This window comes from Watersipora subatra, chromosome 1 (genome assembly GCF_963576615.1).
Source record: "Watersipora subatra chromosome 1, tzWatSuba1.1, whole genome shotgun sequence".
In the NCBI taxonomy this organism is placed as follows: Eukaryota; Metazoa; Bryozoa; class Gymnolaemata; order Cheilostomatida; family Watersiporidae; genus Watersipora; species Watersipora subatra.
This window is the reverse complement of record NC_088708.1, coordinates 24,770,466-24,798,082: the sequence shown is the minus strand read 5'-3', so window position 1 is coordinate 24,798,082 and position 27,617 is coordinate 24,770,466. Positions and strand designations below refer to the sequence as shown.

Sequence of the window (27,617 nt, the reverse complement as noted above, 5' to 3'; positions counted from 1 at the left end):
TCGATAATGCAGTACACGGAAAAAATCGTAACTTTATCCTTGACATAACCGCTTTCTTTACTCGAGCACTAATCTAACCCCACGAATCGTAGCGCAACATTTAGTCTATTTTACGGTCAAGTCCTTGTTTCTAGATTGGCGAAAAAGGTCGAAAGGTCGATTTTGCGGAAATTCGATTGCAAATAAACTGTTATTAAACTTTGATCTATTGTTAAATATGTAGAATGACCGATGTAGATTTGTGTTCAATATTACTGACACTCATCTCCCAATCCAACGACCTACTTTTGCCTCGTATCTCTAATTGTTAACCATCTTTATTATATTAATGCTATATATGCTAAATGGCCAAGAGTTCACACATTCAAGCAAAAGTAAGCGAACAGGCAAAACAGAACCAAGTAAAAATCACGGATGATTGGTTTGACAGCAGTGCATGATTTACAATAAGCGATAAGTCTGTGATAAATAGAAACAATATGCATGTTGGATAGAATGATTAATTATGATAATAAATGTACATGCTATGCTGATACCTAGTAATGTGCAAAACCATTACATTGCTGTTGATATCAAAATCGATATTAATGCAACTGACATAAATCGACCAACATGAAGGTCTGCCAGTCGTGTAGGTGGCCTTCTGGCTCTGTTTGGATGTGCTTCTGCCTCCATTTTCACCCGGTCATCACCTCCACTAGAATCATTACTATCATATCCATCACCCTGTAGATCAAACTTTTCATGTAGCTCATATTGACTGACCATGTTGTCTATAGATATATTGACTCTACCATCAGCAGCATCACGATCAGTCTGCAACACTTTGGTGTACACACCGGCTAGTCCCAAATCAGCCTTGTGCCTAGTGACTCCATCTTTCTCAAGCACCTTATGTGACACAAGCTTCATGACTGCTTCTTGCCTCCATTTTGTGCCACATTTTGCCCTGTCAGGCTTTACTCAAACCCATCCACGGCCCAGTAGGGGTAAGTTTTTTGTTTTGTTTTATTGTGGCAGGTTCTCCTTTTCAACTTCAGCTGGCATACAAAGGTGGCTGCAGCTGGGATGATGTTGGCGGAGTTTGGAGTGTTGTTATACCAGAACACCATGTCTTCAGGAAACTTCCCTGTCCTTGCTACAATCTGCATTTTTGTTTTATGGTTTCTTTCCGCAATACCATTGTGGGAATGTTTGCATGCACAATATAATAACAGAGAAACAGCTCAGTTCTGGATTTACAGCGCCTAAAACATTGTCTATAATCACACAGCAGCTCTTGGTGTGGAGCTCTTTTAAAGAATATTCTGTGCAGGCGTTTGATTGCCTGGTTTGCACTCTCATTACTCACCGCCAACCAGATTTCAGGCCTACTTAGTTTACAGTCATATATGGTTTACCATTGATAACAACTACATCTGCTGTTATTCTCTGCCAACTTAGATCTACATCTAATTGCCCATACTTCTAAGAAACTGGTGTGAAGTCTACCTGCCTGCACACCTAGCAAGACTTGACCATTTTTAAAACAACCTCCTGGTCTACTTGTAACTGCATCCTGTCTATAATGTGCATTGCTCACTCTACTGCTAAGTGATGCTTGTCTTGTAGTTCAGTAAGAGCTTTTTGTTCCTCTCTGGTTCATAGTACAGCAACCTTGTCATCATCTCCAGTTTTTCGTGAGAGCATCGGATTTATTTTGCTGTGATGGAACCAGCTTAATCGACAGTACTAGTCTATAGTACTTCAATCAACCGACTACCAATTTCTAATCTCTTTATGATGACCATTCCATTTAGCCTACTGACCTTTGGTGTCTTCGTGTCCTCCAAAATTGAGCGGAGCTAACCACAAACACTTGCTGAATTTGTTGATAACTGTACCTCCATCACTTTCCACTTCAGTGCAAGGCTCACTCCCTTGGTGGTTGCTTCGAGCTTTGCTACATTGATGTAAGTCTTCAACTAGATGGCCTTTCAACTGCAGACAACAATAAATTGACAAACTACTGGCATCAGACTACACTTTGCCAGTTTTGCCATTCTCAACTTCCCACACACCCTCACTAAATCCTCATTGGCCACTTTCTGCACCACCTCATTGATAATATGCTGTGCATAGTCTGATATTTTCTCATCCCAGGCAGCATTTGCAGTCTTAACAAAATTACAGGTAGTCCTCAGCCAGCCAGTCACAGCGTAGTGTCCAGCTACCTTATCACACACTGAGAACAGTTCCCTTTTGGCCATATTTTCTAGTAGTACAGAAATCTCCATCTTGGCCCCACATAAACTTCCCATTGCTTGGATCGCTCTCTGTCGACCCTAGTCACTAAACCATATTTACGAAGATGCTAATTAACTCTTACCACACTTTCATTTACCCATGCATCATCCAGTGGTTCTTCTACATCATGGTTATCAGTTCCCTTTTGACCTCAGCATCATGTGACAGTACTGATAATTTTTGACAATCTTTGAAGCATCATTTAATCCCAACCCTATTCTCGGCATCGCATACAGCTGGCCTTCATAATTCAGTTTGAAAGCACTGGAGATCTTTGCTGACATCGACTTACTTGAAAGTTTGGCTTCCTCAAATCTTACACCGAGGCAACTGTACCTTACCTTCTGCATTCACAGCTTTCTCCTGACGCACTGTTATACCTTGCTTGGGCTTACTTTGAACATGACTGTTCAGTTCGTGTCTATCATAGTCTATCATAAGGCGAACTTTCATGACCTTATTTGGCTGGCTGACAGCCCTCAATGGGATAAAACCATCAATATCTTTATGGATATGCCTATCAAATGACTCACACCATCCATCAGCCGCCCATTGATCCAGCTCAGTTCATATTCATTTTTGCGTTCTTTTGGCACTGCATACTGCGCACACTTGTTGCTCAATAGGGATTCACAATCCTGCCACATTCACTCTACTGCCCATCTCTACATCTAATCTTGATGTCCATCAAAATCTGCCTGAAAGTCACCATTCTTTATATTAATCTGTGGACCTTCATTATTCGTAACACACTTGCGGTGCAGTGCTTACTGTAATGTTTACAAGTGAAGAAGCGATCTTTAGTAATTGCTTTAAACGTGTATTATGTTCAAAGGCATGTTAGCTATACAAGCTCACCGTGACAAGTAACAGTATGCAGCAAATCGTGCAAGTGTTAAAGGTAGGAAAAGGATGAGTCAACAAAGACTACTAAAAGAAACTGACTAACTAGATAAGAATATATGACACTCCTCGCACACAAGTTATGAGCTTATGGTTGGTATAGCTCAGGTGCTTTCTTAACACGAAGAGGGTATCGTCTATCAGGTATCAAATTACTGTCAGGCTGACCAGAGGGCTTTTTATCCAGGTCAGCCGATGCAAGTATAGCACTAGATATGCTAGTTGCTGACATTTGAATTTGAAGTTGGTTTGAATGCCTTTTCCAAAGTCCTTTGTCAGTAGAAATCATAAAGATTGTAGAACACACTTTAAAAACTACTTGACCTGGAATCCATTTAGGGCTAGATGATTAGTTGTGAGCGTACATTAAAGAATCTACGGCGAATTGTTAAGTATTTGAGATGGTCGTGTTCTTAGGTACATGAGCAACATTATTTTTTGGATTTAGCAGGAGAGTAGGCATCTTGGTTGTCGCCCATGCAACATTTCAGGAGTTTTCTAGTTAAGGCATGAATGAGGGAGCATTCTGTAGGTAGCAAATGCAAAATGTACACTGTCCTTTGGCTGAATTCCTTCCACGCAGTTCTTTTCTACTGCTTTCTTGAATGTTTGTACAAAGGAGAAAAGATGCTTACTAAAGGCTCATAATCCGTTAGTAAAATAAACTTCCTTTCGTAGAGCAATTGACAGAACTGTACTACCATATATCATGGAGGGTGCTTCCCGCTTTATCTGTGAGTATCCTTTCTGAGAATCAGTGAGAGTCTTGGATGCATAGGCTATTGGTGTTTCATTGTTAACATTGGTGTCCTGCAATTTGAGTACAGCACCCACTCCATAAAAAGATGCATCAGTTGCAAGTACTAATGTTGTAGTTTGTTCATAAATGTGTTAGGTGAGTGTCACCTACAACATCATTTTTTAGTTGGATGAACGCTTGCTGGTATGAGTCACTCCAGACATATGGTACGTTGCCTCTAAGTAAATAGTACATTGGTGCTGCTTTGTCTGCCATATTAGGAATAAATCAACCATAGTAGGTTATTTTTCCTTAGAATGTTTTAAACTGCTGAGCATCTTGAGGCACGTGTAGCTGTTTAAGGGCAACGATATATTAAACAGAAGGTTGTTTACCTTGCTTGTCAATAGCAGGACTTAAGTTCTCCACGGGGTTTTGGAAAAATTGACATTTGTCAAGCCGTGCACAAAAACCGTGTTCCTGCAGTTTTGCTAATACCCGCTTTAGGTTATCCCAATGTTCTTTCTCTGTGCTTTCAGTTATGATGAGATAATCGAGATAGGCAGCTACACCAGGAAGTTCTTGAGTCAAAGCATCCGTACACTTCTGAAATTGTGCTGGACTTGAGGCAACTCCAAAGCACATAGTCTCATATTTGTAAAGACCAAATGGAGTGTTGATGACACACAGGTTCTTGGAAGCATCAACTAGCTTTAGTTGTACTTGTAGATATGCATCAGCAAGATCCAACTTGGTAAAATACACACCCCTTCGAAGTGTTTCCATTAAGTTACCGAACTGTGGCAAAGGATGCTGTTCTACAGATGTATTTTGATTGATTTGTTTGAAATCGCCACAGATTCTTACTCTACCAGATGGTTTAGATACAACGACTATGGCGCAGCCCAGTCACTGAAGTTGACACGTTTTAGAACACCTTCTGAGACTAGACGGTCTAACTCATCTTTAGTCGCTTGTTGTTTTGAGTAAGGTATGACACGTGGCTCAGAAAAGGTAGGCTCAGCTCCTTCTTTCAGATGAATGGAAATTTCATGTGATTTGTAACGGTCTATACCAGATTTGAAGATGTCAGGAAACTGTTTTGAGATTGACTCAATGAGTGATTTGAGAGCTTAGTGTGTGCCAGTGTTTGAAATAACATGTGCAACAGAGGAAAGACCTTGCTGAGATAACTCAAACTCATCACTCCAGTCGAGTCCAAAAAGGTTTATGCTTTGGTCAGAGTCAACGACAAGTAAACGCAAGTTTTTATAGAGTTTGACCAACATCTACATCAACAAAGCATTGTCCTTTTACGTTGGTAGCGGTGTTGCCATAGGCATGAAGTGACATTTTTTAGGGTTGATATGAAGGAGAACCTAGCTGTTGATACCCTTTTAACCCTACCATTGATCAAGTAGCGTGTATGTCCCATTAAAACTTAGCCTGTGTGCTATTTACAGTGACGTTTTTCCAAATTTGTTTGTCTTTGCGCTCATGGGTGTCAGAGATTTGGAAAACATTGCTTGTTTCATCGATTACATCATTAGAATTGTAACCGTTACTTGTATTAGTCTTTCTTAGATGATTTCTTGCACGCCGAACTAATATGTTCGAGGCCTTGCCAGAATTTGCATTGCTTGTTGCAATGCAGACACTGTTTTCGGTCATGCTGTATGAAACACTGTGGGCAAGATTTGAGTTTAGATGTCTTGCCTATTTCTGGCGTAGTCTTACCAACAATTATATGTCATTGTGTATATTACGCTCTAGGGTTAGGGTGTTTACCCTAGTATGACGGCGCCATTTCATGAATGGTTGGTTCCACTACTGTCTTACCTTTCACCACTCTGTCAGAATCTCATGTAGTAATGAAAGTGGAAGCTTTTATAAGCACATTTTGAAAATTTGGATTTGCATCTAACAGACATTAACATCTTATATCAGCGTGAGGGGTCTCTTTTAGTATGACATTTCTAATCTGTTAGTTGACATAGCTTTCGCCACATCCTGTATTTTTCCAAATACAATGACGGTTATGGGCGATGCTTTGCGGATCAGCTGCCCAATCTGAGTAGGACTGAGTGGCTTCATTCTGCAGTTATAAAATTCATATCTAGCTGCTGGTACATGTTTCTTCACCAGCCAAGTGTTCACTGAGCTTTGTGATAAGCTCATCAAACCCTTTTGTTGTTGTGTCATTTTGCCCGTACCGCTTTGTTAGTAATTCGTAGGTTTCTGCACCAAACCATGACAACAAACATGCACGTTGCTGAGTACTGTTCGTTATGTTGTGTACAGTAAAGTGTTGTCTAAGGTGCTGTAAGTACTGTACCCAAGATTCCTTTTTTCTACAGTAGTCATCAAACCTAGGTACATTTACAGATGATGGTGCTGCAGTTGATGGTGCTGCAGTTGATTGTGCCGTTTGGTTCGTAGCAAGATGTCCAAGAATCACTGTAAACTGTTCCATCTGTGCCTTTTGTTGTACTTGCATTTCTGCCATCGATTATTTAAAGGTTGACGTGCAACAAAATTCACATTACAGTTATTTGATATCAAAAGATTCACCATGTCTTACTCTGCTGTGTTGTAAGTGCAAAATATGTGGAAATGTGATTATAAGCTCCTACAAACGCAAAAACGAACAGTTAATCGCCGCCATCACAAAACTGCCGTAGATTAAAATCTCTTTCCAAAACGGCTCAAATGGGACGTAGTTGTACAAGATGGTTTCTGTTTACACTTTCATGCCAGCTCATTCGTCGAAATATTTTCACAAATATACTTCACGCATTCAATAAAACCATGTCTATTGTTCTTTCGCGTCTGTTTTATTGTCATTGTAATGCTGTCACTTTTAGCAGTGATATCTTATAACTTACCGTAAAAGTTCGTTTAATTTTTTAACCTTAACTCGAAGGAGTATATATCATTGTCTGATAATCATGACAAGCCTGTTGGTCACCTGTGATTATCAAAAAGTGCTGCAGAAATTATTTGCGAAGTATTGGATCACGTGATCAGATTACGACTAGACGATTAGACCAACTCGAAAGAAAACTGTAAAGTAGCAAGCATCTATATTTGATATGGGGTCTTCGGTAAAATCCGAAGTGTTTGTCATAAACTATTGCTACGAGAAGTTTTATATTGAGTCATTTATTGGCCTTTCAATCCACGTGAAAACATCACGTGCCAAAACAATAACCAAATGTAATGACGCCGTCAAAGAAATAAACTGATTCCAATCTACAGTGGCTTTTCATTTTTGAGCTTTTAAGAGCTTGTTATCACATTTCCCATATTTTGCACCTACAACTACAACACAGCAGAGTAAGACATGGTGAATCTTTTGATACCAAATAACTGTAATGTGAATTTTGTTGCAAGTCAACCTTTAACATTCTCTGCCATGGTTGTCTTTAATAACTATGATAATCCCAGTTCTGACACCAACTGTTACGTTTCCAAGTGAAGAGCCGATCTTTAGTGATTGCTTTAAAGGTGTATTGTGTTCAAAGACATGTTACCTATACATGCTCAACATGACAAGTCAAAGTATGCAGCAAATCATGCAGGTGTCAAAGGTAGGACAAGGATGAGTCAATAACAACAATGACTACTAGAAGAAAAACAGCAATTGACCGAATTGCAAACTATTTGCAATTAACTACATAGGAATATATGACACTTACCACCCCAAAGATGCCATTGTTTTTGCTAGTGCAGTCTCCTTCTAGCCACCTTACAATGTCCATCCCTAGGATGACATCAGCACTACTAACCAGCCCTGGTGCAACCAAACAAGAATCGCACACCAACACCCCATCAACCTGTAAATCCACAGGTGCTTTCCCTTAACATTCTATCTTCTCACCATTCTACATAGTCATTACTTGTTTTGGCCCCCTTGGCCTCTTTTCACTTTTGATGCAAACAGTCCGGCTAAAAGCATTCCATTGACAGCTGGAATTCACCAGTACTCTTAATGACAGATTACAACATGGATTGTTTTTACAAATGAATGGAAAACCTTCTGCTACTAATTGCTCTTTGCACCCATTGCTCTTCTGAACCCATTGCCCTTTTGCACAACAGTAGCAGAAGAGCACCCATTGCTCTTCTGCTACTGTTGTGCTGAAGAAGCACCCATTGCTAATGCTTCTCTCTGCTCTTTTTTCTTCCTTGTTTGGGCAGTTCCTTGCAATGTGTGTGCTGTCAATGTATCAAAGCATTTCTTCATGTCTCTCGCATGGTTTGGTCTACGTGTTAACCGGGGGCACTCATGGGCTAAGAGCACGTATGAGCCACATGCAAAACAGTCATACTTTTGTTTGTTATAACCAGCTGCACAAGACAGGTCTGTGTTTGTTTTGAACGCATAACTCATCTCATACTCTTGAAACCAGCTCATCTAGTCCTAATTTCTTTACTGCAGTCACTGATTTTAGTTGATCGAAACCATCCGACAACAGACCTGCCATAAATGCGCATTTATCACGGGCTCTGGTGAGTTCGATCCCATCAGGGTTTCCAGCTTTCGTAAGTCAACTAAATAGACATCAACAGTCTTTCTGTCTTGCAAGATTCCCCTTTGAAAATGCTCATAAGCTACTTAGCAGTTCATGGCAAATGCCAACAGTAACGCTGCTTTCATTGTCTCATAATCATCCTTCTCTTCATCGCTTAATTGTTTACAAATAGCGAAGGATATCTTAAAACTATTCAAAGGTTACTTGAAAGCGGCAAACAGTGGCAGGAAGGATTTAAGCTCACTTGCTTTTTGCAAGTTTGCAACGAGTTCAAGTTTTTTGAGCCATTCAGCAAAATCTTTTCACTTGATGTCCTCACATTTGCTAATATCTAAAAGTTTTACTGCGGCTACTATAATTTTACTAGAGCCGAAATAGCTTGTAGATTTTTGTTCTAAATTACTGTCACTTATTTTTTAATCCATTGACCTCCTTTTGCCTCACATCTGCTTTGAAATAAACAACTTTATTATATCAATGTTATATGTTAACTGGCCAAATGTTCACGCAAGCAAGAGTAAGCAAACAGTCAAAAAGCGTACAACAGAACCACATATTATTACCTTGGCAGTAGTGTGTGATTGACAATAAACGATAGTATGCGACAAATACAATTAATATGTGTAGCATAGAATGATTAACCGTGATAACAAATGTACATGCTGCGCTGCTACATAGTAATGTGCAAAACCCCACAACCATCATCTAGTCATTTTTAATCATTCATTGATGAAGATCAAAACATTGCGTTCTGCCACGATTAGAAGCAGTTCCTAATCGATATGACAACAATTCATCTGCCCTTAAAGATGTGATTGCATCAAATTTTAGTTGAATTTAACAAAAAATATTGGTTTTTTTCTATCGGTTGTTTTGTTGTTTTAGGCAATCTCATTGTCAAAATATTCAAAGATTAATTCGACAAACGCTAAAAAAAAGATGTGCCCAGACTCACCAAAAATGATGTATATAGTAAAACAGTCTGTCTCTATTCCTCGTATTCACATCGGCTATTGCGATAAAAGTCTAGTCCTACGTGGCTCTATTGGCATATACATGTATGTTCTCTGTATTTGCTAATGATTGCTAGGATATAATTTTAAATCTAGTTGCGGATACATTATTATAAACGTCTCAAATATCTCAATTATAGGAGATTAAAAATTTGTCACATTATTTTCCTCTAAATTCTGTGTAAACATTTGAGTACCGACAACGATTCTGCCAGTCTACGGTAATTAGGTCGTCGAGTTAACTTATTTTATTGCGGCCTTTGTATCAGCGGAGTTCTCAGTTGCTACCCACACCGAAAACTAGATACTAAATAAAATAAGTAAGCCGCATATTTGAGAAAAGAGTATGTTCGAATATATGGCGAAACCAACTGCATCCCTAAAAATTCATGTATAGTCAACATTATCATGTATTATTAGTATCAATTGTAGAAAAAAATTTAGTGGTCACATTTGATTAGTTGATTTAAGTACAAAACAAATGGTTTTATGAGTTGACCGAAATAGTGAACGCAAAACAACGTCAATTTCTTTGAAATCAATCTACTCACCGATTCTAGCAAAGAGCTAATAAAGCCATTCTTTCACCTGGTTTGCGAATTGTAGACTCATCTGTTCTCAGTTAGTTGCGTGGAGCATAAAATCTTTTAAGCTCTTAATATTTCGTCCATTGGAATTAAGTCGAGCTATGCAAAAGTACTTGTCACTGTAACAGCTCTGATTACACTTCATGCATTCATCTATCAAACAAGATTTCAGCACAGGTGGCAACGAGGCTATGATGTATTCCGTATGTACTGCAAATCGTATTTTGCATTACCTTCAGCATTATTATTTTATTATATAATTTTTACAAGCCAAAAAATTTTCATCTCAACAAAAAGTTTTTATTAAAAACATCCATCCAAGTCGTGGCCACTCACATCGTTTCAGCTCATATAATAGGACAAATTACTCTACTGCAGTAAACTCAATCAAAACATCATATTTTGTGCAGCACACATTCGTGTCTCTCTTTCCCATTTATGGCAGGTTCTAGACTGATGGAACTGCTCTGTTGGTGACGTCACATAAACATCCTGTAATCAATAAAACAAATGTAATAAATATATATCATTTATAGATATGTCGTTTTAACGCGTAGCTACCGAACGCTTTCAACTTGGGAGTTAGATAAATTGCAAGTGTAATTTTCAAAATTAATCAATGTTTAATATAAGCACAAAGACGCCAAGCCAATGATTTGAAGCACTGTTTCTGGGAGTTGAAGATGAGTGTTGATCAATCAATTTGCCTCACCTTCTACAAGTGAGGAGTGAACATAAATTCTTATCGTAAATCAAATTTACTAGCTAAAACTGCCGAAAAAATTGAAGCAATTCTAATAGCTAGGTGAAACAATAAAAAAAAGTTATGACACGATAATCGGTAATAGCCAAAAGTTATAATTCTATTAATCAGTAAAAATGTATTCATGAATACTTGAAGTATTACCTTTAGTATATCTAACACTTTTTCATCAATCTAAGCCATTATATTGCTAGATGCTATAGATTAATTAAGAAACCGCTAATTTAACAATCAACATTGTTTATTTTGTAGCAATAACTCACTGTGCATCAGTATCACGCACGCATGTGCAGGAAGCTACATTATAATCTCAAACAGGGAAATATAATCTGAATGTAAACACAACAGTGTATATAAAGGAGACTCAAAGTTAAAGATGAATTTACCTTCATTCTCTTATCTTCATCTGCAGCATAACGCTGCTGACACCTGTCAGCTCTAACCATAAGCTGTCTGCCCCAATCTTTAACCACCTGATACTCAAAAAACTCTTGAGTCACCTTCGTTGAAACTGGAAGCATTGTTACAATTCTGTTGTTCGCCAATGACAAGTGTCAATGCAGTAATTCAGTAAATTAACGATGCCAATTAATTCAGTAAATTAAATAATGATGTTGATGCACAGACTAGTAGTTGAGTAAAACTCCTAACTTTGAGATCACAGACAACAGGTTTTACGATCGATAACATTTATTATGACCTATATAAAAATTTCGTGCTGATGATTGGCTAAAGAAGAGATCTTATATTTATCGCTCGTGGACTCTTTTCACATGTACCACTATACATGTCACAAATAAAGCACCCGCTCCAATCTGAGTGTTTCAAAAAATGATCTCATTCAAACACTTATATTTCTGGACAGGGTTAGTCTATGAAGACAAAAATGGTATCCAATTGTAGCTGATGTTTTAGCCTTTTATTGGTCTTAATGTCATTTAATCGACTTTTTTGACACAATCACATATTTAAATGTTGTCAAAAAGACGCCTTGTTGCAGTCTTTTTCGTAAATTTTATTTAAAGTTCAAAAAGGATTTATATTAGATATTTGTTTATATATTGACTATTAGAGCAATACTATAAACTGTAGATTAGCAGACTATAGATTAAATAAGAATCTTTAAAAGCTGTATGGATGAAGCGCGTGTTTACGTAAAATCGATTTTTGAACGCAGTTGAAAATACAGTTTTTTGTTACTCATGTCCCTACCATTTTTTTAAATTTGTCACCATCTTTGGCAGAAAAAACTGTTGGGAAATGTTTTCGTTTGAAACGGGGCATTGATTCCGAATATGAAAAAAAATGGTCGCAAATGATCAAAGTATAAAAAGTTTTGAACGGAAAAGGATGGAAAACAGTAGAAGGGGTAACTGCGACGTCATGTTGGCTTGAATACTGGCAAATAGTTAGCTGGCTTATGTAGATGAGTAATATTTTAAACAAGGTTAATAAACAGAGAATATACTAACCAATGTTATACTTTGTTTGTCGTATTTTGAGAAACGATGCAACAGCATACATTATGGTCAGTATTTTATAATGTCCATAAAGGTTTTATTCATCTTCACTAATAACTTCCAGAACTCGACAGCACTTTAACAGATGCCCCCAAAATCAAATTTTATCACAAGAAGTCCTTAGAGAGTGGTTATGTAAACTAGGTCGTTAGAACTGTACAATATCTGATGATTGGTTTGGAACTGTTCCAATTCTAACTCACTAATATACATAACACTAGATTAAAGTTTACTCAAGTTTACAAGTAGACAGTTTCTGTAGTTTTTAACATTTACTTATTGATGCATTGTACAGAATTGAACTCACCCATGTCACCAATTGTATTTAGGTGGCTTGGATAGTTTTTGGGTGTGTGTAATAAACTGTGACAAAATTAAAGATATCTCTTATATGTAAATGGTTGACCACTAAACTGTCAAAAATACTTAGCACTTTTTAATATAAGTATTAAAAATGTAAAAAGTAATTTTGAGTAGTAATCATATGAAATATAAATTTGTATTGATGACTAATTTTAAGACCATTTACTTGTGCAAAAATTATTATAAGTATTTATATAGATAGTGCATTTTATTGTAGACTAATCTTGCTTTAAGGATCGACAGGGTTGATGATGCATTGCATTAAATATTTTTGTTGCCTTTCTCAAGGTTTTGTTAGCTGTTTGCTATTGTTTTGGTGGGTCATTTATTTTCCAAATCAGGTAAGCTATAAATAACTGCATTCCTGTAATATAATTGTAGCATTGAATAAGCAAAGTGCTCACCTTTCTATTTTTCAAGGTATCATTATTGCTTTAGGTTGAGCAATGGCTGATGATCAGAGTAAAATAGAAAGGATTGCAAAGACTATCAAATCATTCCCAGACTTTCCAAAACCTGGGATATTGTTCAAGTAAGCTATTTGATATAAAGTCTATCACACAATATTATTGCACGTTTTATGATATATAAGTTAACTTTCAAATTCTTCTGACAGTTGCTGAAATGTTGCCGCTCAAAATAATCTACCCTGTGGTATAATTAAAGTCATATGTGAGGCACATACACACTTTTTCTATTCCAGAGAGTAATTTTTATTCGGGCATGATTTCTTGCATGTACATTAGATAAATTCAGTTAGCTCAAAATATGCACATCATAGAATATGCCATTCTTACTAGTAGATGCATATCATTGATAACAAATATTCTGTTTTGTAGGGATATTTTTCCTTTATTACATGATCCAGCGGTGTTCTCTGATTTGGTTGATGTTATGACCAACAATGTTCGACAGTTGAATGTCGATGTAGTTATTGGTTTGGACGCTCGTGGCTTTCTCTTTGGCCCAATCATCGCTTACCAGCTAAACATCCCATTTGTACCAATTAGAAAGAAGGGAAAGTTGCCGGGGCCAACTATGGCTGTGGAGTATAAGTTGGAATATGGATCGGTAAGATTTGCACTGCTTTTGTTCATTACTTCCATGCTAGTTGTTTTAGTCTATTAGCTAATCGGCTACCTATACAAAGTTGTGAAATTAGCATATTTCCGCTTCTTTGTCAGTGCTTTTTCTTGAAGATTAAGTCCCATCTAAAAATTTACTGACATATAAAATTACTTAGTCACTAGATTAAAATGTTTTATACATTGTATCATTAAACTCTACAGGACATCTTTGAAGCACAACTTCAATCCATCAAGGAAGGCCAAAGGGTAGTTATTGTTGATGATCTATTGGCCACTGGAGGTAAGAGATCGGTGTATGGTAATCTATCGAAGTTGCTGAGAATGAAGAATGATAGCTCGATAGCTTAACTATAATTTGATGTCCAATTGTAAGTTAGGATGTCTCCATTAGAACTTGATGTAACCTTATATTGATGTATGGAAATGAGATCTTTGTTTATACATGTAATTGTGTAATGTATTAGAAAGCTACATAATCTCATAATCTACATAAGCTATATACCCTAGGACACTTATGTATTCGCGGCATCTAACTTTCACATTTTCGCGCGGTCATCCTTTCGCAAAAATTTCATGAGCGAAACTAAACTATCATAAAGAACGAGCGAAAACGCCAAATTAAATGGCTTTGTTCATTGATATTCACAATAAAATCGTCATATTAGAAATGCAGGCAATTTTCGTGCGTGGTTGGCTCATTGGGCAATTTCTGCTAAACTCAAAGCTAATACACCGACTGAACAGCATGGCAAAACAAATTAAGATAACAAGTTTTTTTTGGAAAAGCCTAGACAAATGAAGAAGATGATGATATTAGTTTAGTCATTGAATTTGTAACTGATGAGGATGACAGTCTGGTTGGGAAAGTCATAAAATTGAATTATAATTATTGTGGTGATGAATTTTATTACCAACCAAAAACAATAACAACCCGGAGCCATGGCCACCCGTGCTATAAATACTTGAGATCTAATATTGGTACCACATCAGTCACGGCAGCAGAGACCTTGACATCATTGATAGTCCAGGAAACAAATGGCAGCAAGCGATCAAATTGCATTATTGATCTTGCTTACACATTTCTACCTGCGGTTCACAAATACAAATTACCGCACTTTTCGGACTATTAGCCGCTACTTTTTCTGATGATTTGAGTCATGCGGCTTATATAAGGGTGCAGCTAATCTGTGGCTTTTTCTTTCACCGCTAGGGCGCACTAACGGGATTCTCCAATTAGTGTGCTTCGAGCGGTGAAAGAAAATACGAAACAATGCCTCACGGTACTGTCCCGTTAGGAACTAAGTTAAAAAGCGTTGGATAATATGAAATTGTGCCGTTCTGCACTGTTCCATTTTAAACAGCGAACTTGCTGCCGCGTTAAAAAGCAGTCTTGAGTTCTGCGGCCTATACAAAGGTGCGGCTTATATATTGTTTTATTATCGTTTTTGGAAAATAAAACAGATGCGGCTTATATAGAGGTGCGGTTTATAGTCCAAAAAGTACGGTAGTCCCAAATTGAAAAATATTTTGTACCAGTGAACTGGACCTGAGGAATCTAATGATGTTTGTTCCACTGCATTTATTTTCACATCACTATATTTTTGCACTCATCAGAGCTGCGAAATTAAGTTGCAGCGAAATTTTACTCTGTACGTTACTCACGAAACTAAATACTAGCGAAATATAAGTGTCATAGGGTATATTCTTAATATGTAAAAGCTGTAAGTATTGTGTGCAATTGGCAATAGATTTTGGGTGCGTAGACGCGCAGAATAATAATAAAGGACAATTTATTTTGCTTAACCGCAGTGACCGAAAATATTGAAAACTTGAAAAAATTTAAAGTGAAGTAGACTGTTGCTTGAAAAAATGTACATGTAGATTGTTGATAAAATCTTTGTGCCGGAATTGAAAGAAACTTGGGAAGAAACTTTTATTAATTGAAATAATTTGTACAGGTGCATGTTTTATTACAGCAGTGAATAGATGGACTTAATAAATTTTTATGATTGTTATATTGAAGCACAAAAGAACAAATTTAAAAATCACAATAGAACAGATTATTTTAGCATAATCATAAAATTGCAAGATTAAATTATACTGATAGTCATAACCTACTAGCTTAAAGCTGTAAATATGTCATAATTTAAATGAATGAGTATGTAAGATAGCGCGTATTATTACAATACAGCATATGACATTACCGTTAGACAAAAGTATAAAAAACATGTTAATTAATTTAATGTGATAATTACACATTTTTTATTGTAGGTACTATGTCAGCAGCATGTGAACTGGTTGAAAAAATGAAAGGAAATATTGTTGAGTGTCTAGTAATCATTGAACTAAACGACCTTAATGGCCGTTCAAAGATTACAGGAAAAGTGCATTCATTGGTGCAGTGCTAGAACAGTCAGTTTTATGTATTATTTGTATGCACACACACATATATATATATATATTATGGCTCATTACCAAAGACATTAAATCTGTGTAATGAATTGTTACATGTCTGAATTAGCTTTGAGGCAGAGGATTTCTCATCATCAGTTGCTAGTCTTACAGACACACACTGAAATTTATCCCAATGAGGCTCCATTCTGCCAACTACCCTGCAACATTGCCCCATTAATATGTATAAAGATTGCCCAAACCAAAATGCCTTGCAAAGAATGGTTTAGGCTAAACTGATTAAAAAATACATATAGAACTCATTATTTGAATCTATAGTTCAAATAGCTGCTCGAGGTTCACTTAGTGATTGCAGCGTATTTAAATTTTCATGTCAATTGAGATTATGTCATCGAAACACATTTTCAGTTTAAAAACCATTCCAAATGATACAAATAAACGGCAGCAGTGGGATATAAACACAGTTGAAACTCAGAAAGCCCTTATAAAAACCTTAACAAAAGTTTCTTTTGGAATCGAATATTGAATTTAGAGCAGTAAAAATTAATCCTATTCCAAATTTAGAGCAGCAATACAGATTATGTAGACTTGTGTTGAAGATATTGACATTGTTTAGCTTGGTGAAATTGACAAAAATATATATGCAATGAACTCAAATCTATTGGCATGTAAGTCGAGTGAGCTTCAAGGAGTTGACTGCTTATAGCACAAGCAAGACGTCGCTTCCACTGCATTTCGAGATAGCCATTGTTGCCATATTGTGTTATAATGCATTTTGATAGACTATATTTTTAATTTTTAAACAAACCCTGCCTAAATATAATATATTAGCATACCTAATAGTCATTCCATCGGTTAAGCCTAAAGGTCCTCGATCCTACAAAATGCAGCTTGCATGACTATGGCAACATAAAACATTCAATATTGCATGCATCTGTGAATACATATGATACAAACATAATTATAGTAAACAGATAACTAGCTCATATAAGTTACCAATAAATTAATTACTTCAATACCAGAGAACAAATTTTCGTTGGTATTAATTTGGACATCTTAACTACCGTAAATTTGAGCACGCAAGTCAACCCGGAGTATAAGTTGAAGTCTAAAGTTTGTTTTTAAAATCCTGGTTTTGAAATGTACCTGCTGTATAAGTCGAACCTCTTCTCTAGTCAAATTGTTTGATCGCTAATTGTTCAGATGGCATCAGAGGGCGGGCGATGCGTTGCTGAGGAAATGGCATGCAAAAGCGGCCATGTTTTTTGTGTCGACGACAATACATATAACAATTAACAAAAGAATTAGGGACAACATTCTTAGTGAAGACCACAAGGCATGAAAAACATAGTATTGGCTCGCCTTGCCAATAGAATGAAACTGCCATCTTTGATAGTATGTACGTTTTTAACAGCAAAGCTACGTCGCGAGAAAAATTTCTGTCAGGAATCGTGATTTATGTACAAGAAAAAGGATGAATGGACGATAGTGGATGCGTCAAATGAATTCCCGAAGTGTGGGCTTGTAAGTAAATACTACGAATAAAAGCATTAAATTCGATAGAACATGTTATTTGAGAAGAGAATCATAGCAGTCACAATTTGAATGGTTAGGAATGGGACATTATGTTTGATCCGTCTCATGTTGAGTAGGATTACTAGTATTTTACTATTCTATAAACAAGGCCCTATATGTCATATCATGTAATTTTGATTTGCGATGGTTTTTTAAGTTGAATTTTGCTAGAATTCGTGCCATGAGAAACGTGACCGCTGTATAAGTCGAAGAGGGAATTTAAGCTTAAAATTTGACGTCAAATTTTCAACTCATACACTGGAATTCACAGCATCATAATTATGAGACTAGCATGCCTGCAATATTTTTTAAAACAAATGCTTTAGTCATCAATCCAATAACTATAGAACAGATGAATTTTTTGAAGATTTCTATTTGTCGCTTCACACAACATTGATAAATTTCAAATGCCGTGTAACTTGTAGCTGTGCTAAGTTAAGCTAAACATCCTGAAGATTCGCACAAAAATTCACATAGAGCGAATCATACCTGGCTCTTTTCTTTATGTAGACAACTATGGTACCTCACATCACAGGCATGTATGTAATTCATTTTATATATTACAGAACAAATCCTCACCATACAAAAGTAGACACATCCAATGTGCAAAGATTTTCCTTTCAACTCAAAGCTTAATTTCAAGCCGTCATACTGAACGCACATAGCTTTTCCTGCAATAACAATTCATTCGACGAGTTTGAGATGGCAGAGCATTGCGCAATGAGCAAACAAAAATATATCTATTAAAAGCCTAGATTAAATTACTAACAAGGTTATCTAGCCCATGCTAATTTGAATAAAATTGGCTAAAAATGTGATAAAGAATGTATGCTTACTACTTTTCATTAATTATAATGATGGCATAGGCAGAGCTTACAAACTACATACATAACGCCTATGTCTACTCTAACATTCATCTTTCACAATAGCATCTGAAAGTGCCACATATAACCAAAACTATATGTATTGCATTATTTTCTAAAGATAATGAATCAATACAACAAATGGACATTACACAGCACTTTTTGGAATGGTTAAATACCTCTTCGCATGAGATAAATATTCTTAGAATTAACCATATTCTATGATAGTTTTTACTAATTGAGTTACTGATAACAACATGGGTACCAAAAAGTTCGAAGACAACAGAGGCATTATCACCCAGGGTGTTTCTCCACATATGCACAGCCTCAGTGCTGCAAGATACCATCCTCGTTGAGCCTTTTAGTCGCTTTACCAGCTGCGACTTGCCATACAGACTTCCCTGTGACAAACAAAAGGAATGATGGTGTTTTTTACAATTATAACAAGCTAACACTTGCAAAAGATACGGTAGCGACGTATGCAAGCTTTGTAAAATGATTCTAGCATTTCCAGCTTCATCATTCAAAAAGCACAATAATACAGTGACAGTATAACCATTTTTACTCAATCAGAGCTATAAATAGAGGTCCGTGATGAGAGGAAGGCAATGATAAAAACAATTGCACATACTGTAGATACATCCCGAAAGTCAGTTGTTCTGCTTCCTTGTTTTTTGTTACAATTTGGGTTGTAGTAGTTGCCTATAGCATTTAAGCCTACATTGAGAGGCTGCTGCTGTGAAACTTGTTTTTGGTAAGGTTGGTGATAGCAGCTCTCATCCTGAATGGTAGAATCATGGGACCAACTGTCAAGCTGACCAACAGCTATGTTGACAGGTTGGTAAGGATTTGTCCCTTTGGATTGAATTACATTTGGCAGAATGGCACGTGCTCGAAAGTTTTGTGATTCCAACTGAGCCCGAGGATAACATGCGTTGCTGATAGTAGCTACCATTCCATTAGATCTATCGTTTGAACTCCAATCGGGTATCATAGGTTGAGCCTGGAATGACTGAAAATGAGAACCATTTAGATTGTTAGTAGACTGTTGCAGCTGGGTAACAGTTTGGGCAACAGCTGGGCGTTTAGTTTGGGCATTAAAATTAAAATTTCCAGATGTTTGGTTACCATAGCCAACAGAGTTACCCCTGTTGGCTGGCTGCTCCTGAAATTCACTGTATGGCTGGTGCCTATGGGAATCTGCTTGTGTTAGTGCCATACCATTTTCCTGTCTCCAGGTGCGATAAGAATGATTTGGTAAGCTTCTGCAAAACATTGGAAGCAAAAAGTTTTTGAAGAAGACTATGAATTATTTTAAAGTATCACGAATACATACAAAATTAAAAAACTTCAAAAAGACCATTTGGAAGTTTACAGCGATCAGGGTTCAGCACCCATAAATAATATATTTAGATGCAGGTCACCTGTCATTGCCATCTTCCTCAAGCTGTTGAGTCCTACACCATTGGCTGTAACCTGGACCTTCAGGAGGCTTCACAAAGTGTTGAGCTTAAAAAGTGTTAATAAAAATTAAGACCTTAATGAGCATCAAACATGAAAAGAACTATCATGAAAAGAGTTACAAAAGCTGGTTGTGTTCTGCCGATTTTGACTAGTGCATACAGATAAAGCTGTTGCTAGTGATGAATTATTTGTAACATTGTTATGCTCATTCCAATCTAAAAACTAAACCAGATTATCAAGTTTGTGCAAAGGAATTAACCTTGGCAATAGCCATATACAGCCACATCTCGGCTTTTGAATGTTTCTGATTTCGATTAAATGGGATTTTAACCAAAAAATTCGAGATTTGTGCGCCTCAGACAGCTACTAAAAATTTGGCCTTCAACCAAACCCAAAAAAGAATTTTGTTATGTTACAATTGATAAACATTTCATAGAAGTTTTGTGTGTCTACGTTACTATAGCCTTTCATTAAAATGTTTTTAGATCGTAAACTTAGCGTATAGGCAAGGCTTTGCTACTTTAATGTTTATGTTAAAATTGGTAAAATAAAACAAACCTAAAGTTCTGTTTTTTTAATAATCTTAGATAGAATATCTTTTATTAAAACAAAACACACAGTTTATTTCAACCCTTTTTTATTATGGTATATAGTACACAGTAGTATACGAGGCTGAGATACGAGTTATTACAGGTACAGCAGTACAATACATCATAAACATAGTATAGTCTATTAATATATCTTTTATGAGAAAATCACTGTATTTTACATAATTAGTGCTTGCTCTCTTATCGCATGTGCACACAGGTTATGGTTTAAAGCAGTAAAAAAATATTTGAAAATGTTTTGGAATTATCATGGATTAAAAGAATTTACACTAATTATAATGCAAAAAATAGTGTTGGATTTTGAACGAATTGCTTTGTGAACAGCCTTATAAAACAAATTATGGTCTCTAAACCGAGGTTTGACTGCAAAAGCAGAACAAAATTAAGCCCTTTCTGAAAGAAAGCACGCTAAGAGTTTATATAGTATGTTTTATGCTGATAAATGCAGGAGCCATGACAGCTACACAAAAACGTATACAACTTTTTACTTGTATATGCTGTAGCATTATGTGACCAAATTATTTTTTAAAAATATATAAACTGAGAAAAAATTACAAATAATACATTACGCACTGCCAGAATCGTTGTTTGCCAAAAAGTCCCAAGGGGTATTCCAGCTCATTATTCAGTTGATCTGCTCTTTCACGGTACAGCTGTGTATATAAGGATGGCCTAAAATTAAGCAAATGCGTTTGTCGTTCAGTAAAATGGATGGCATAAGAATCGGAAATCTGAATGTCAGCCTTAAACTTTATCATTATTTGACTGAACCACTTATTTATTACTGAATGAATTGTGCGCTATTTGAATCAATAAACAGCAGATGGTAACTAAAAAGAAGCTAAGTTACGTGCTACAATACATAATGGAACAAATCATGAATCTTTAATATTACGCTTGAGAATTAAGACTTGTTGCTACAATTAAAATTTAACAATAGGCTTGCTTACACTGTGTATTTCTACTGTAGGGGTTGATTGTTTTCAAGGACAAGCAGAATCATTAGTACCTAATACATATAGCTATACCTACAGTGTAACGACATTTTCTTAAATAAAATGCAACTCGAATTCTTGCATTTTATGAAGGGTTGACGTATGCCTACTGCGAAATTCAATGCTTAACTACCATTGAAATAGCAGTTGTCCTGCTAGTGTAGGTAGCTGATACCTTAGCAAGCTTCTGCTCTCAAACTGCCATATATTACCCATGAGAAGGAGAGTCGTGAACTACCACAAAAGCCTGAAACTAAATAGCTAAAACGAGATGTGTAAGAGAGCCTAAGTTGGCAGGCTTTGGCTACAGCTGACAGTAAACTAATTGCAAAGTTTGCCAACTCCTTCGTAATAACACAGGTTCCGCAGCTGATTAGTAAAAAATAAAACCAACTGGTTGTAGGAGTGAGGCGCTGTAAGACTATATATGTTTAAAAAGAACAGTTTGAGTGGAGTCTAGGACTATGCCACTAGCTACTTTGCCGTCAGCATGGATATATTCTTGGATAAACAAAGGTCATAGCCAGTAAAACGTAAAGCATAGGAAATGCATAGTAGGACATGTAAACTTGTAGTTATGGCATGTGTGGCACTTTAAACAGGAATCTAGTAAGAAGGCACACTTGGGTCTAAAAAGTGCTATTATACCAGCCTAATATTAATCATACAGGTCATGTAGTTCAAACTAAAACAGTCACTATCATGAAAACCACACATCTCTCTATTATAGCTGGTGTTTTTACAAAAGTAAAAGTAAATAAAAACAGAGCTCTCTCCATGGCCAAGAGTACAGATGATTAGCCTCCCTACAAGTCCCTATAAGGTTCTTTAGAGTTAAAGTCAGTTTGAAACATTTTTATGAGGAACTAAATGGCTTTTTTTCAAGAAATGTTCAACCAGGCTATTACATTGTGTTCCCTATGGTAACAAACTGCCATTCAGGGCAACATAGACAGTGAAAAATGGGAGAACCGGATAGATGACAATCAGACTCTAGTACAACAATCAGAGATAGGAGGCCGAGTTGACTGAAGGGATGGAAATTTTAACACTTCAAAAATTATGTTTGTTGGATACTTCTATTGGTGAAGGCCTTCAAACTATGTAATTTATTAATTTGATTGATGGAGACCTGAAAAATATTTTTGCTTCAAAATAGGGAGTGGGGTTATATTATTTTTTTGTTCTTTTAAATGTGCCTGAAAGTGTGATCACTCAAACTTCGCGAGGCTGGCCAACAAGCACGCTGGATGCAGCCTACCCAGAGACAGCTACTTGAGAATATGCGGGTATAGCAGACTGCATGCCTGAAATCAGCAGCCTAATGGTTTGCTGGTTGTTGGCAGCATAATTTTTTGCAAAAATTGAATGGGTTACACCTTATGGTTTTTAATACTCTCATAAACTTTCACAATATGTTGCAGCACAGTGCCATGACCAGAGCCGTGGAGACCTGCTTCTTGGTCACCAAGGTCAATGGACTGAGCCTTCCTGCCATCGGAAAAGGCTTGGTCACCGATTAACACTTGAGCGACCGAGTACAACAAATAAAAGATCGAGCATAAATAAATAGAACAGTGGACAGAGCTTAATAAAAGAAGAAACATATGAAAGAAGGAAAACACTATCATTTTGGCAGTCGTGCTGCGTACATGCTCTCTGCATGTTTGTACTTGGCTCATTGTCTGTCATTCATGTATGCCTATATGTATTTATTAAATACATTAAATACTATATGTATTTATTGTAGAGAGGTAGAAAAAGATTTCCTTGAGCTCGGTAGGCTGTGTTGCACGAGCAATGCCGCCCTGAAGCTTGGTGAGCTTTTTCCAGTGAGAGAGAGATTTTCCTGAGCTCGGTAGGCCGTGCTGCTTGAGCAGTGCTGCTCGGAGTTTGGCGAGTCTTACCTCAGTAAAACATGGATGGTTGAGGCTCGAGGAGCTCAGATCAAGAGATGGACCAGCTGGCCGAGGTCCTTGAACGGCTAGTGATAGCACCCCAGGCTTAAGCCCTCGGCCCATCAGTTCAAAGCACTTAAATACTCGAGATCAGGGAACGCATAGTATTTTATCAGCCGGTTCCAGCAGATAGCGAGAGCTAATGCCTGGACGGAGGACGCTAGCCTGTTACACCTCCAGGAGACCCTGAAGGAAAAGACCAAGGACTGCGGAAAAACTGACCGCGTAGGAGCCATCTTCAAAGCACTTGAGCCCGGTTTGGCCTCTTGCCCAGGCACAATCTTAGCACCCGGAGACCGGCCGCAATGACCTACCTCAAGCAGCACACCTACCAGGTAAAGGGACTGGTACCGGTAAAGATTTGCTAAGCCCCTATAAGACCGACATGGCCAAAGAACTGTACTGCAGCTCGGTCAACCATGCCGGCCTGCAGAGACAGTTCCTGGCTATGCCGGCGGCTACTCCGATGGAGGTCAGGTGCACTGGGACAGAAATCTTACAGATCGAACCCAAAGACCAAGGAACTACCAATGTCCGGACCATGGCGGAAGTCTTTGAGGAGGGGCAGCTGTCATACATGACCATACAGTCAGCCAAATGGCCAAGCTCGTACAACAGGAAAAGAGTAAACACCAGGAAAAAAGAAACAGAAGCCCCTGGAGTGGTGGTGCTGTGGGGCTGTCGGGCTCTCAGGCACATGCACCAACATTGCCCCCAAAAGGTCAGCACACCGAAAAAACGGCAGCAGCCGCAACAGTAGTGCCGACTACTGGTTGCACTACGGCCTTCAACCTGTATTCTCCTGGCAAAAGGGAAACCAGTCGGCGCTGTGTCAGAGGCTTGTCACAATGGCCGGCCTAACCAGGCCCAAAATAAACAAGTCTGGCCAAGAGAGGCACCAGCCCGGAAGCACTGGTGGCAAGACGGGGAGCCGAGGAAGAGGAGGTCTGCCCCTGCCATGCCGGCAGTGGAAGAGACCCCAGCCATAGCTTTCCAGAACTACTACTAGTCTTTGGAGGACCCGGAGTCCGGACTCCTAAAGAAGGAACCTGTCATGCCATCATGCACCATGCTGCCCAGTTCGGAGCACGCTCAAAAACCAGTTGGAGGGAAGCCGGCCGATACAACATCGGAAACCAGCCTTTACGGCCGGCCCGACGTGTTTCCTGTTGCTTACCCCCACAGATCCAGCACTTCAGGAGCCAGCTCTAAAAGTGTGGGCTTCTGGGCCATGCCCCGACGCCGAAAGAGAGAATGACAGGCTGGTACACCGACGAAAGCTTGCCTTAAAGGCGGTAGAGCCGACTCACAAAATGCAGACTAGTCAGACTCTGCAGGCAACCCAGAGCCGTGCCCCAACAGACTCGGGAGTGCCTGGAACAAATAGATATGCTTGGGTTAGCGGCAGTGGTACCGAGCCAGTCCAAGTGCAAGCTCTGAGCCGGCCCCACCTCTCCACCTACTTCTTTCCCGAGAAGTTGGAAGGGTGGCCCATTCAGTTCTTGGTTGACACCGAGTGTACCACGAACTTGCTGAGCAAGCAGTTGTTGGCCAAGCCAACCCCGTGCCGCGAGACTTGGTGGAAGAAAGCGACAGCCACGTACTTACGGCCAATGGCACCAGGTTGCCTTTTTTACTGGGTCATGCTACTACTCGTGCGACGGCTCCAGGGCGTAAAGACTGAGGTATTTGTAGTGAGCCTGGTTAGCGAGGACACTATATTACGAATGCCCTCCTGGTGGCCGGCCAGGGTGCCATGGAGTTCTAGCAGCTCATAATATCCATGAATGGTCGTCCATTGACCTGTACAGACAGATATGGCAGGTTGCTGCTCAGTAATGTCCAGGTGATACGCGACATGGTGGGGCCAGCAAAGACCGGGATGGCTGTTCCATGCATAGAGACGACCAAAAATTACTGCCCGTTGGAAGTGATCAAAGGATGCCCGGATGGGCCGCTGCTAGCTATGAGCTTAAATCGGCTTAAAGCTTAAGCCTCAATCTTACAGACCTACCTCTCTACCTTTGAGTCAGTAGTACAGTGAGCATGTACACAGGAGTAGAGAATCACCAAGCAAATGACAAACCATTCCCTTCAGCTTGAGAGCTGCACCCCGGGCACAGATATGCCGAAGGAAGGAGTGCCAGCCCACTTGACGGACCTCTATGTGGAAACCCAATGTAACTGCATGAAGCTGGGACAGGTGGAGCGACTGCCATGGTTGCCGCGTGCTGCTATAGCACGTTCAGTACCGGGGATAGAAATAGGAGCCAGAATTTCAAGGTGGAACACTCCGTTCCACTCAAGGAAAGAACCTGTTTTATCTGCCAGCCACCGTATTGACTGGGCTCAGAAAAAGAAGCGGAACGTCAAGTTCAAGAACTGTTGGAAAAAGGACTCACCAAACCGGCCGACGGTGCATGAAGCTTCCCATGGTACTCATCCGGAAGAAGGATGGCTAGTGGCGTTTCTGCATCGATTATCGATCGATACATCCTTTCCTATCGATCGATAGGTCAATGAGAGCTTCAATGCGTTGTCCAGCAGTAAGTACTTTAGCACACTAGACCTGGTCAGTGGCTATTGGCCACTGACCAGGTCTATCAGGTCTGATCAGGCTCCAAGTACCCTTGGAGACTGATGCGATGCACAGGGAATGTTGGCATTTGCTACGCTTTCGGTCTCTAGGGATGGAAGGTCTTGCATTTAGTTCTCACCTTGGCACCAGCCACCTTCCAGAGGTTGATGGAGAGAGTATTTAACAGCTTGCATTGAAAGATGTTGCTGCTCTACTTGAATGAAATCACAGCCATCGCCACTGAGTTCAACACCCACTTGCAACAATTGGAAGAGGTGCTTCAGCGGCTGAGCCGGTCTGAAGCTAAAGCCCTTCATGTGCGAGCTCCTCAAGTCCGGTATTTAGGCCATGTAGTGAGTGCAGAAGGAGTAGCTACTGACCCCGAAAAAATTCAGAAGGTCCCTCAATGGATGATCCTCAGAGGACCCAGTAGCTCTTGAGCTTTTTGAGAACAGTAGGTTATTATAGACAATACATTCTCGACTTCCTCACCGTAGTCTGGCCTCTAAACTGACTTACAAGCAAGCGAGAAAAGTGGATGTAAAGCAAGGACAAGCAGGCATCCTTCAACAAGCTGAAGGAGCACCTCTTCTCAACTCTGGTGCTGGTATACTCGGATCCACACCGACTGTATCTTCTGGATACAAATGCCAGTGGCTGCGGAGTGGGAGCAGTACTTTCCCAAATACAGGAAGGAACCGAGAGAGTGATAGCCATCTTCAGGAAAACGCTGACCCTGCAAAGAGAAATTACTGCGTAACCAGGAGAGAGATGCTCACCGTGGCAAAGGCATTGAAGAGCTTCGGGCCATACTTATTTGGCACGCAGTTTCTCCTACACACAGATCACGCCTTTCTGCAGTGGCGGTGTCGACGGAAGAAACCCTCTAACCAGATTGTTAGAAATCTTGGGCAATTTCCAGTTTACACTGGAGCACCGAGCCGGTCTCAGCCACATGAACGACAATGAACTCAGCCGGCAGACATGTGAAACTGCCGGCAATGAGAGCTTATCGAGCTGAGAAATGGGAGACCGACCTGCAACGAACTTGCTCTGGAGAAACAGCACCTTTCAGAAGGACTCGAGGAAAGACCGTTCACCGTGCCAAGTGTCGCCAGGATCGTGCACAAACCGATCGGTTGAGTGGGGCCATTTGCTGCTACGGCAGCCGGGGGAAGCCAGAACAGGAACAACATAAACTATCCTGACACTCCACGACCCAGCACAAGTGAAGACTAGAAAAACCACCAGATAGGAGCTGGTCCAGATGCAAGTCATTGGCCATGGACTGGTCGCCATCAAATATCATGCTGTCGCGTGGGTTGAGGAGCTGAGTCGGGAGCATCTAGAGTTCAAAGACCAACAAC

The 27,617-nt window shown here is 39.0% G+C and overlaps 2 protein-coding genes across 2 annotated transcripts; one reads left to right on the top strand and one right to left on the bottom strand.

Annotated features, from left to right (window-relative positions):
* Positions 1-156: 156 nt before the first annotated feature.
* On the top strand, positions 157-16,298 carry LOC137398671 (adenine phosphoribosyltransferase-like). Its single transcript, XM_068084858.1, has 5 exons — positions 157-374; positions 13,148-13,241; positions 13,549-13,780; positions 13,999-14,077; positions 16,069-16,298. The coding sequence occupies exons 2-5, from the start codon at positions 13,156-13,158 to the stop codon at positions 16,203-16,205; spliced, it is 534 nt and encodes a 177-aa protein (XP_067940959.1). The 5' UTR covers positions 157-374; positions 13,148-13,155; the 3' UTR covers positions 16,206-16,298.
* LOC137385492 (uncharacterized) lies at positions 16,259-23,735 on the bottom strand. The gene is made up of 7 exons (XM_068071965.1): positions 23,447-23,735; positions 20,072-20,156; positions 19,279-19,912; positions 18,913-19,048; positions 18,364-18,455; positions 17,046-17,086; positions 16,259-16,409 (listed from the first exon to the last, which is right to left on the bottom strand). Exons 1-7 carry the CDS (start codon positions 23,733-23,735, stop codon positions 16,259-16,261), a joined length of 1,428 nt encoding a protein of 475 aa, XP_067928066.1.
* Between the last annotated feature and the right edge of the window lie 3,882 nt (positions 23,736-27,617).